A 12,440-nucleotide genomic window follows, 5' to 3' on the forward strand; every position below is an offset into this window, starting at 1 on the left:
GGTAGGTCTTCAGTAATTCCCTCTGTTAATACTGTAAACGCAAAATCTGCAGTTTGCTTTTAAAAGAGTCTTTGAGCTTATAAGAATTGCTTATAAGCTTGCCTTATAACATTTTAACTGCTGTTTTGATCTTTATGAACATTGAGATGAAGGAAAAGGCATTCCACTTTGAAGACTTCTCATTTCCAGGAGTGCGTGCAAGGTAATTATAGGCAGTAGAGTTGGGTATAGATGGCAGAGGAATTGTGAGAAAGGATACAGGAGGAAGGGGACAAAAGGATCTCATGTTCAGGAAAAGAAAAATACTGGGACCTCTTTTAAAAAAAACATGTGTAGAGGGTTTTTCCCAAACCAGTTATTTGGCTTAAAGCTAGCTGCTTACTTGCTGGCCTTCTGTGTTATTTGCACTTTGAAAGTGAGATCAACCCTTCCTGTTTTCATTTAGTTTACTGCTGTAGCTGCTAGTTAGTTCAGAAGGATAAAAATCCTTCATTTCTTGGAGAAAAGCAGCCTGAGGTAGGTTTCTAACTCACGTGGCTGGTCACGGGGTGCATGGTGCTCAGGTCCTGCTTACAGGGGGCTTAGAATCGAGTCCTCCAGATAGTGATGGCATGTCTTCCTTGGCCAGGTAGACAGGTCCTATGATTTGCTGCTCCTTTTACTCACCAGGGAAAATTGCATGGTTCCACAAGTGAAGGGGACAAAAGACTTCTGGCCTTTTGACCCTCACGACTGCCTATCTGCCCTAGGATAACAGGGCAGGGTGTCCCATTCTGTGGTGGAACCCTTGGGTGGTGGCCTCTGCCTGTCCTGAGCCTCCCCTGCTGTGTTTTCCTTCCTCATTGCTTGGATTTCATTTTCAGAGCAAGGTAATGAACAAGAAGGAAAAGGCAGAAGGGCTCCCCATAAAGGAATGAGGGTCCTCACTGTGTATCCCTGAGGGTCTCTCTCCCTCTTGTCAGCAGACCCTGCGGTTCAACCTCAGAGCCCAGCCCAGCAGCCCTGCGTGTGTGTGAAGTGTGCTGAGGGAGGAGGAGGAGGATACAGTTTAAAGGAGGGCAAAGCCCGTCCCTGGGGAGATGGGTGGATGAGCTCACAGTGTAGACGGAGTTGGTATAGGTGGTGGGTCTAGATGAGCCAGTGCCAGGGAGGCTGACCCTGGACACTAGAGCAGAGGAACAGTTTGGAGGAGGAGAAAAGGGAGCATGGGGTTTGGGGCCCAAAGCAGTGTATTCTGGGAGATTCCTTGTGGAGTTGGCATCTGTAGACAAGAAGAGGATTTCCATGTTATAACGAAGCTCAGAACACTCACACCTGAACCATGTGCACTCCTGTTCTCCCTCTTGGTTCCCCATGATACTGAGGGGCTCCCGGGTCCACTCACTCACCTGAGCTGAATATGGCGGCACCTTCTATAATTCCTTCTCTCTCATCCCCCATCTTCAGTCACCACACCCCACCATATCTTCTTGCTAAGTCAGGTTCACATTGCTCCCCTGCTCAGGCCCTGGGTTAGGCCCTCTCCATCCCTACCATATGGTAGACTGCTTGCCCCCAGGCCTGTCCCCATCAGTCCACTTCTGTGCTACAGTTTGAGGGAACTTTCTAGAAAAACAGTTTCCTACCTCCCATCTCACCCCCACCTACCCCAAGAAACCGGAGGAGTTTTCTGTAACATAGGCTCTAGCATCGCCCCCACGCCCAGCTCTCCCAGATTGTAGGTCGAAATCAACACTACCTGTAAGTCACTCTGAAATCTGGTCTCTGCTTCAGTCTCCCCTCTTTGCATTCCTGCCCACAGGCCTGACTCTCCCACCTTTGGGGCTGACATGCAGTCCAGCGCCCGCCCTGCCCTCTCCACCCCTCTGTGTGCACTGACTATGCCTGCTGTCTAGCTCATGTCTGTCTTATGACTGAGCCCAGGGACACCTCCTCTGGGAAGCCTGCCAGCACTCAGTCTGAATCAGCTGCTCTCGTTTGTGTTCCCAAAGCCACCTCTGTCCTAGTTCATGGTGCACTATGTTGTCACCACTGCCTGCTTCCTCCCAGGCCTTTCATCTCTGTCTCCCTAGGGCCCAGCACGTTGCTCGGCATAAAGGAAGCACCCAATAAACCTCAAATTGTGTCTGTTACATTCCCTATAAAACCTCAGCCACCGCAAATGCTGCCACCAGTCAGAGGGTTCTTCTCCATCCAGACTCCTTCAGCTTCCAAAACAGGAGACTGCAGTCAATTTAAAATAAATAAATAAATAAATAAAAATAAAAACAGGTAGATTCTTGGCTTTCACTCTGTCCAATTAAGTGTGTTCAGTTTGAGAAGCTTCAGTTTATTTATTTTTTTCATTTGGAAAACTGTCTTATTAGCTATAGAATATCTTCCCAGATGGTAAAAATCAATGCAGAAATAAGTTTGGTTTTTTGGTTACACCCGCAATATGTGCAAGTTCCTGGGCTATGGGTCGAACCCATGCCACAGCAGTGACCCAAGCCACTGCAGTGATAATGCTGGATCCTTAACTTGCTGTGCCACAAGAGAACTTCCAGATATAAGTTTTAAGACTTTACATAGGTAGGAAAAACTGTTTACTTAAGTTCTTATTTACATCGTTTTCTAATTATGAACGTCTTTGTCACTTGAATTGATATTAGGATGAAGGAGAAGTTTCATTTTATAGTGGTGAATTTTGGAAGCAGTAAAATGTCAGCAATTAGGGTCCATGCCCAAACCCTAAGCCTCCTTCTCTATCCTAAGGAGTCCCTCCATTTGACTGTAGGACTGAGCTGAGGGAAGCTGCCCTTGTAGAAATGCAAAAAAAAAAAACAAACAGTAAACATTGCTGCTGCTTTCCTATGCAGCACAGATAAAACAGAGCACACACAGTGTCGAGGGAGGGGCTGTCCTTTTGGGGGTGTTGCCTTGGCTGGGGCACCACTTCCTCCCCTGGGTTGCTACGGGAGATTTCCACTGTCTCTGAGCAGGTTCTGCTCCACAGACACGCCCCAGGAACCTCTGAGGAAACACAGGGTTTCGTGCTGCAGTAAATCTGGGGCCACCCTGCTCTTTCTGGGAGGCAGTTGCCCTAAAAACAAACAGTAAGAAAAGAGAATAAAGAGTCTCTGTTTAACCCCCAACTTATTCAATCACAGAGCCTTTCATTTACCTGTTGCTTGGGGGAACCGAGGGTCACAGAACCCATCTTGGAGATTGCTGGTACCCATCACTGATGGGCTGCCACCCATTCACTTCCTTAAGCAGATTTGAGTCCAAAGGCTGGTAGGGCGGGGCCTCCCTGATCACGTGCCATGTGCTGTTAAAAAAGCAGTGGGGGTGCTCTATGTATTGACATGGAGCCACCCCCAGGGTATGTGCTAAGCAAGGAAGGCAAAGTGCAAAGTGCCATGAGCAACGTTACTCGCAGCCTAGCTGGACAGATACCCCAGAACAGGCAGGTGTGTTTCCCTCTGGAGGGGGTGCTATGTACCTAGGGGGTGGGTAGAGCCAACTCCTTACTATGTACCTCTTGGGAACTTTATTTTTTTATTTTTATTTTCTTAGGGCCGCACCCATGGCATATAGAAGTTCCCAGGCTAGGGGTTGAGTCGGAGCTGTAGCCGCTGGCCTATGCCACAGCCACAGCAAACCTGCGTCCTCATGGATACTAGTCAGATTTGTTCCTCCTGAGCCATGACAGGAACTCCCTCTTGGAAACTTTAAAACTTTCTACCAATCTGAACACAGCACTCATCTGCTCTAAACTCCACTAAACTTTACATGGAGCGTGGTGTAAAATCCTTGGCTCTGCTCCCGACTCTGGGCTTTACTGGGCTCTGCCTGCCCACCTCGCACCTCTCATTCCTTCCTCCTGGCTGACTCCCGCCACCGTCTCTTCCTGACAGATGCAAGCCATGGGGACTTGGCTCACTGGTGCTACCTTCTCGGACGTCCCTTGCTCCCTTGGGAAACCCACCTCCCATAGAACATGCTGGCCTGTGATGCAGGGGATACTGATGCTTTGTTTCTGCCTTGAACTCTAACCTGTGAGCCCTAGGGGGGGGCGGGGGTCCAGAGTCCCTGGGGGGCAGTGAGACCTGGTGCAGAAAGAACTCCAGGATTGAGCAGATGTGGTTTAAAATCCTTATCAGCCTTGTGCCCGGGGGCCTTGCATCTTCATTTTCCCTTATTATATGCTGCAGGGGAATAAGCCAGTTGTGGCTCATCTCTCTAGAATACCTAGTGCAGGGCCTGACATCTTGTAGGTGTTCATTGTAACTTTTGACCTGTCACTTTCTTGGCTCTTGAAGCTCTGGGTTCCAAAGGAAAGAACATAGGCCAGAGGTCAGATTTCCTTCCTGGCTCTGTGGAACACCCAGCTCTGGGAAGAGGCCAGGCCCCAGTGCCTTCGGGTCTCCTACCCAAAACACAGTCCATATTTATCTCAATGCAGAAGGGCTTTGATGATCAAAACACCATGAATGCAAAGGGTTAGCCCTGCAGTGTGAGTACAGACGCTCGCTCGCCTGCCCGCCAGCCTGCTTATAAGAATATTTGGAGGATGAGTAAGGTAATGCCTTCCACATGCTAAAGCGACGGTGAATTCACACCAGGCGAGGTAGAGTGGGAAAGCCCCCACTCATTAGCGGAGTGACCTTGGACAAGACGGTCATTGCTCTCGGCCTCATTACCTCATCTGAAATATGAAAAGCAATAAAATCCTACCCCACAAGGGTGGCTGTGAGGCTCCCAGGAGGCACTCCATGTGGAAGGTCTTTGTAAACTGTGAAATGCTCAGCAGATGTCAGCCAGCGCTGGCAGCTCACGGGCCTGTGTGTTTATTGTTCCAGCGGAGGGTGCAAGACGTCATCAGCCCCATCGTGTTCGAAGCCGCCTACAGCCTGGGCGAGCACGTGACGGGCGAGGAGGAGAAGGAGCTGCCGGCCCTGACGCCTGTGCTCCGCTGGAAGAAGGGACAGAAGATTGCCCAGAAGAATCAGGTGAGGACCTGGAAGCACACACTAGGACCTGAAGGGCAGGTGCTTATGCAGAAGTCATGGTCCTGGATGCCGGGGAGACTGAGGCCAGACACACTCCCTGACTGGGCCGCTTTCCCTGATCTGCAAAAATAAGGAAATCTATGAGCTGGGGGTTGGTGTTTAACAACCACATGATTGAAACACATTGAGTCTGCTCTCCAGAAATTAGAAAATGGGGATCCCTTGGAGGACATGAACTGGACACTGGGCCCCCAAACTTGCTTCCTGTTCATACACTATTTGCAGAGCTCACATCAACCCCTAATAGGTGCTCTATACATGTTTTATTGATGAGAGCAGGAGTGGGGTGAAGAAGCAAGAGCTTCCTCTTGCTAGAATTGTGGTTAAGAATGCCTGACTCAGCATCTTTGAGAGGCAGAGCCCTGCAGGCACAGGCTGTCACCATCCTTTCCAGTGCTCAGCAGATTCTAGGCTGTGCTTCTGTGCAGAGGAGCTGCCGGGCGGTGTGGGTGTGGACCCTCTGATCTAGGAATGAGCCGTGAACTAATTCCTCGAAGTGCACTGGCCTGTCTGCCCCAAGCCATCTGGGAGACATGCAGCGCTGACTAGTAGGCAGGAAATATGCAAGGAATCTATGATCCCAAGTCTAGTTCAAATCTCTCTTTAACACCTAAGATCAGAGTTCTCGTTGTGGCTCAGCGGTTAATGAACCCGACTAGCATCCATGAGGACACAGGTTTGATCCCTGGCCTCACTCAGTGGGTTAAGGATCCAGCATTGCTGTGAGCTATGGTGTAAGTCACAGATCAAGCTCGGATCTCTTGTTGCCGTGGCTGTGATGTAGGCTGGCAGCTACAGCTCCAATTTGATCCCTAGCGTGGGAACCTCCATATGCCATGGGTGCAGCCCTAAAAAAGACAAAAAAAAAAAAAGCACCTAAGATCATCTCAGGTCCAGGACCATGGGGAAGGTCAGGCAAATCTGGTTTTTGGCTAAACCAGACTCCAGGGCAGAGTGCAGACAAAGCTGTGGAAATACCCACTGGCCCCACGCCCCTATGGTTCTGACTCTTCTGAGCTTATGGGAAAAGCAGCAGATCAGTGACCCACACCTTGCAGATGAGAGTTGTAAACAGAACCATAGAGAAATGTTTGGATCTTAGATGGGAGCTTTTCACCAAGACGTCCCTAGAAGCAGAGCCTGAGGAGTTCCCTTGCTTGACCTAGCAGTTAAGGAGCTGGCGTTGTCACTGCTATGGCTTGGGTTGGATCCCTGGCCCAGGAACTTCTGCATGCTGGGGGTGTGGCCAAAAAAAAAAAAAAAAGGCAACAGAGCCCGAGACAGGGATTTAGGAGCACCTGGTGAAGTGAAGCTATGCTCTTAAGAGAAACCTGCTAGGAAAGGGGAAAGGGCTGAGCAAGGCTGTGGCCTCAGCTAAAGTCTAGTCTTGGCCCTGCAGGGAGCTCTGGAGCATAATTACAGCAAAGAGCTGTCCTCTCTTTGAGGGAAGGTAGCTGGCCCTTTGCACCCCCTCTTAGTTAGCCATTGGCTGGCTGTGGGGGCTAGAAGGGGAGTGTGACCTTCCATGAAGGAGACTCCCTCCGGTTGTGGACAGTTCTCTGGAGAAGGAGGCACGTTACCTGCCTGTATCAGCGGGGGGAGGGGCAGCAGTTGGAAACTGCTGGGCAGAGCTGACAGCACCCACTACTCGTTTACACAGAACCATCGACAACACTGCCTTTTCGGACGCGTCTTTGGAGTCAAACATAAACTTCTTTCAAACACGAGTACCCTGGAGGGTGGCCAGCATGTCCTGCTGGTCGCTGATGCTTGGAGCAGGCTTTGGGGAGTGAGGGGTGAGACCGGGAGGATGCTATGTGTCTAAGCGGTGGGCAGGGTGGAGGGGCTGTTGTGAAGGGGAGGCGTGAGGAAGGCGAGGAGTTGAGGAAAGTAAGATGACAAGGCAGGGCAGGAAGCTGGTGACTCCTGCCTTGATGAAGAGGTAGAGGTCGACGCCATCTACTGACAATGAAGTGAGGTGAAGAGGTCAGGCTGGGGACCTAGTGAATCAGTATTATGATTCCTAGATCATTAGTTCCCTGTAGCCCTATATTTACTCTGCTCTCTCAGGTGGAATCTCACTGGCCTAAGAAACTTGTGTTTTGGGAATGGTCCAAACTCGGGGTGCTGGGAATCATTTCAGGGTACCCTGTGCTTGTTTTACCTCTGAAATGACACAGTGCAGTGGTTGCCTCCTCTCTTCAGTGTCTTGCTAGCTCTGGGCATCCCTTCCACAGCGAACCCAACCCTCATTCCCACCAGCCCATCAGTGGCACAGAGTGGGCCTTCTTGAGGGAAGAGCAGCTTAGAACCTCTACTGACATTTTTAGATTCAGGCAGCCTTATTGAAGCCAGAGATGCAGGGACAAATTAGTATGAAAATGCTATTCCTGTGATTCATGTTCAACCAAGCATAAATATTTATGTCTATGCTTCCTGACATAGACATACATTACCGTGATTATAAATCAGTAAATCCAAACAGGGAGGGGAATGCTGTGGGGGAAAGGGTGTCACCCAGTGAGAGAGTCCCTTAATTTTCTGTAGTGAGCAAAGAAGGAGGAAGAGGGTTAGTGAGTGAACACTGCACGCACATGGAGGGGCTGGATGCCTGTCTACCCCTGGGTCCAGAGAGGCTGCAGCGATGGCCAGGTCAGCATTTCGAGGAGTGCAAGAGTGAGAAGCAGGGCTGGAAACAGGGACGGCAGTGGTTAAGTGAAGGTTGGTGTGTGGAAGTGTTGACTTTCAACCCCTGTCCCCACCCCTACATACTTCAGGCATGCAGAAGAGCAAGCAACCAGGCATATTCTTCTCTAAAGAATTGGGTAAACTGTTTGGTCCTGTTTCCCCAGTGGAAAGTCTTATTTCTCCTGACATTTGGAGCCGCCAATGTAGTTAAAAATTACCTTCCGCTCCCACTTTCCACCCAAACACCCAGATTTTCCAATTAGCCCTTTTACCTTATTCTTAAAATGAATGGACACCCAAGGACATCTGAAATTGAGGGGAAATGGGGGACATGAGGGGGAAAAAAATACTGAAATACACATACAGAATAACTGACTCAGAAGGAAATAAAATATTTAACGTTTAGAAGAGATTATAAAGATTTAAAAAAAAACAATTTAGGAGTTCCCATTGTGGCTCAGTGTCTTAAGAACCCAACTAATAGCCACGAGGATGCAGGTTCAATCCCTGACCTTGCTCAGTGGATTAAAGGATCTAGCATTGCGGTGGCTATGGCATAGGCCAGCAGCTGCACCTCCCATTTGACTCCTAGCCTGGGAGCTTCCATATGCCATAGGTGTGTTCCTAAAAAAGCAAGAACCCAAACCAAACCCAACTTAAGCTCTATGTAATAAACACAGGGAAATTGAAGAATACATTCTATCCACTTGAAAGTGCCAGGAATTCTTTTTCTTTTTAAAAGAAAGAAAGAATGAGGAAAAACTTCTTGAAAATTAACAGTGTGGATGCAGAACCAAAAATTTAATAGAAGAAAATGATAAGAAATCTACCAGTAAGCAGTAAGCAAAACTAAAAGATGAATAGAAAAGAGCCAAAAGATGCATCTGCAAGGTCCTCTATCCAAGTAATAGGAATATCAGAAAAAGCAAACAGAAAATGAAAAAAAAAATTATGAGAGATAATGGAATAAAATTTCCCGGAATTAAAGAGAAACACTTTTAAAATGTAAAGGACCCACCAACTTGCAAGCAGGATAAAACAAAAATATCCTAGATACATCATTTTGAAATATCACTACTCTTAAGACTTAAGGAAAATTACAAATGCTTCTAGGACAGGGAGTACGGGATGATGATAGGGATATATGCCCACTTAAAACTTAATTAGTCAGACTCCTTATTAGCAAGATTGGAAGTTAACATATATGAAAGAAGGGCTTCAATGCTCTGAGAGAAAGTGATTTTGAAACTAAGATTTTACACTTAGCCTAACAGTCAAGTATGAAGTCGAAACAGTCATTGTTCAGATAAACAAGGACCCGGAAAGTTTACATCCCTGATAACCCTTCCAAGGGAATTACCTGAGATGCACTCCAAGAAAACAAGGGTGACAACTAGAAGGAGCAAGTCGTCAAATGTGAGAACTCCTAGAAGTCTAGTGACAAGAAATTCCAGGATTACAACTATGCACCAAGTCCAAAAAACAGTGATCACTTTCAAAAAGGTATCAGTGAGCTTCAAGAAGAATGAAGCTGGCTATAGAAAGTAGCAAATATTCAGGACACAGTGCAGATGGAATATATGGTTTTCCCATGGAAAAGAAAAAGGCAATCGAAAACTCCCAGAAAAATAAAAATACATCATGATTCACATATAAAACAAATTAAAATGTGGTGGGATTTTAGGCAAGTAAAAGAGTATATGGAAGAGAAGGACCTTAATATTAGACGCATTCTCTCTTCAATAAAATTTGAATGTTCTCATAGTTTAACTTTACACCTATTAGAGGAGGAAATATAATCATGACACTTGTCTTGGCTCTGCTGTGAACAGTAATCATGTGGCCATAATAACAGCACTGTTTATTGGTTTTCAGTATTTACAATCAAGCCCCCAATCAGAGCTGTGGTTATAGTATAAAATGTAAATGTCATTAAATTTTACTGTGTAGAGGTAAAAATAGAACAGAAGTTGTTTTAATATTGTAATCTTTTCAATTGGTGAGCCAAGAGATATTGAAAAACTTGATCAAACAAGAAAAAGCTGTTTATTACTTGAAATTGTAGAGGTTACCAGTAGAGCAGTGCTTCTTAAAGTGTGGTCACTGAACCAACAACACCAGCCTCCCTTGGGGTGTTGTCAGAAATGAAAATTCTTGGGCTCCACTCCAGACCCTTTGAATCAGAAACTTATGAATAGGTCCCAGCAATCTGAGTTTAACAAGCCGATCAGGTAATTCTGAAGCAGCTAACGTTTGAGAACCAGTGCAGCAGAGCAGCTAAGAGTAATGATTTGCCTGCCAAAATTAGGAAGGTGCACAGTGGGATGGGCCATTATGTAGGTGAGTTCAGTACTTATCTATCTTGGAAGGAATTCAGTGAAATAATGTCAAAATCTGATAACTCAGGAAGTAGACATATCAATATATTTGCTAGAGATAAGGAAGTAACCATCAAAAGAAACATAAATGGACAAGAATAATAGTGGTTCCCCTGGAGAGAAGGTTCAGTACAGGGAGGTGTGTGGCAGAAGGTTATTATTTTAACCATATGACTCTTTGATTAAAAATAAAAGAAAAATATTGTCCTTAGATTGGGAAGATTGTCCAGGAGCCTGAGAAAAAATCTGGGAGAATGATCCTTGCTTATTCTCCTTTTCCTGATTATGGGGTGGGGGGGAAAGGTAATTTAATGATCTTCCTCCATGTGTCTTCCAGATGTTGGCTCAGTTTGATGGGAGGAAAGATTCTGAGAGCTGGGCCCACTCCAGGAGGCAGAGCTGATTTTTAACTTGTGTATATATGACCGAAAGAGTATCTCCACAAAGGGCTCCAACTTCTTTCCTAGGAAGGAATAAACTCATTGGAGTGCTTCAAGTCATGTTGTCAGATAAAATTAGGATTTAAATGGCTTAGCCTTTTCAACTAAAAGTCACCAAGCCCTTGTTGATACATAGGACTGTGCAGTGGAGTGGATTAAATTGTGGTAATCTTGTGGAGTCAGAGTCTGCCCCCCTTGAGGGTCTAGGTCAGGTGGATTGGCTACATAGACCATGTATATAACATGGAGACGGTGACTGGAGCATGTTAAGTACAGGCTTACTGATGGGTCCCAGGCATTTGAGTGGGAGTGAGTTAATCAGGCAGGAGGCCAAGGCTTCCCTCTTCTGGATGAAGAGCAGTCTTGGGAGAAAATGGGTTCCAGGTAGGTGCTAAGCTGTCCGAGTGAGTAGTGGGGTTGCCACTCAAGCTGAGGATGGGTTGGGATTCTGGGCACTTGGCAGATACTGAAGTTCTAACCCTGCAAACATCTGTAGGATATACAGCCTGATGAGCGTGTATTTCACCTTAAAAATTTAAGGAAAGGAGAGATGTTCCTCTCTCTCCTCAAGAAATATTTGATACGCAAGCAACAGCAAAGTATTTCATTCATTAACCAGAGAAGTATTTAAAAGGACTATGCAGCGAGTTCCCATTGTGGCTCAGCGGGTTAAGGACCCAACATTGTCTTTGTGAGAATGTGGGTTTGATCCATGGCCTTGCTCAATGTGCTACAGATCTGGCGTTGCCACAAGTTGTGGCATAGGTCGCAGATATGGCTAGGATCCAGTGTTACCATGGCTGCAGCCTGGGTTGTAGCTGCAGCTCTGATTTGACCCCTGGGCCAGGAACTTCCATATGCTGCAGGTGCAGCCATAAGAAAAATAAATAGGGAGTTCCCATTGTGGCTCAGGGAATTACAAAACTGACTAGTATCCATGAGGATACTGGTTCAATCCCTGGCCTCGCTCAGTGGGTTAAGGATCCTGTGCTGCCATGAGCTGCAGTTTAGGTCACAGATGTGGCTCGTATCCCATGTTGTTGTGGCTGTGGCATAGACTGGCAGCTGCAGCTTCAGATCAACATCTAGCCTGGGAACTTCCACATGGCACAGGTGTGGCCTTAAAAAGAAAAAAAAGAAAGAAAGAAAGGAAGGAAGGGAGGAAGGAAGGAAGGAAAAGAAAAGGACTGTCCAAGAGCAATTCAGTTAATTGAGTGCCTACTACATGTAAGACCTGATTAAGAAGATAAATGAAATATTGCTGCCTTCAGTGGACTTAGAGACTGTCCAGGAATAACTAACTTACACAGAGAGAAAATGAGATTCAAACGAGTGTGTGTGAATCGCACTCTGGAGACCTCTTCCAGCTGAGGAGGAGGAGATGCTCTATGGAGAAGGGATAATTGGCCAGAGCCTCAGGGAAGAAGTCAAATTTGGATGTTCAGGGCTGGAGGGGTTTGACAGACCAACAGAAGAGGGGGAACTGATGGATGTTGGTGGTGGTCTTCTGACTGAACATCTGGTGAGGGGAAGGAGATGGGCTCTCAGGGCTGGAGACCACTTGTTCACTGGCCAGGGAGTTGGACTTGATTGCACTTGTAAGAGTCAGGAGACCATTGCATCTTCTTGAGTGTGGGAGATCAGAGCATGCCTCAGGGAGATGATCTGCCTGAGCTCAGGATGGGGGGCAGCCAGGAGCTCTCCCAGTGGCCCCAGGAAGGTCTTACAGGTGAGTTTGTGAAGGTGCTATCTGATACACCCAGAGAGTTGACTCATTATCAGTTCTTAGTGGGTCTCAGCTGCTGAAAGAGTACGGGAGGAACTAAATGAAACAATCCAGGGAGTTCCCTGGTTGCTGAGCCAGTTAAGGACCCAATATT

At 46.9% G+C, this 12,440-nt stretch overlaps 1 protein-coding gene across 1 annotated transcript in view; it reads left to right on the forward strand.

Annotated features, from left to right (window-relative positions):
- ITGA9 (integrin subunit alpha 9) overlaps positions 1 to 12,440 on the forward strand; it is a 355,238-nt gene that overhangs the window by 179,816 nt on the left and 162,982 nt on the right. The window contains exon 16 of the mRNA XM_047770180.1: positions 4,845 to 4,994. Coding sequence (XP_047626136.1) covers positions 4,845 to 4,994 — 150 coding nt within the window. The remainder of the gene's footprint in view (positions 1 to 4,844; positions 4,995 to 12,440) is intronic.

This window comes from Phacochoerus africanus, chromosome 1 (assembly GCF_016906955.1).
Source record: "Phacochoerus africanus isolate WHEZ1 chromosome 1, ROS_Pafr_v1, whole genome shotgun sequence".
Classification (NCBI taxonomy): domain Eukaryota; kingdom Metazoa; phylum Chordata; class Mammalia; order Artiodactyla; family Suidae; genus Phacochoerus; species Phacochoerus africanus.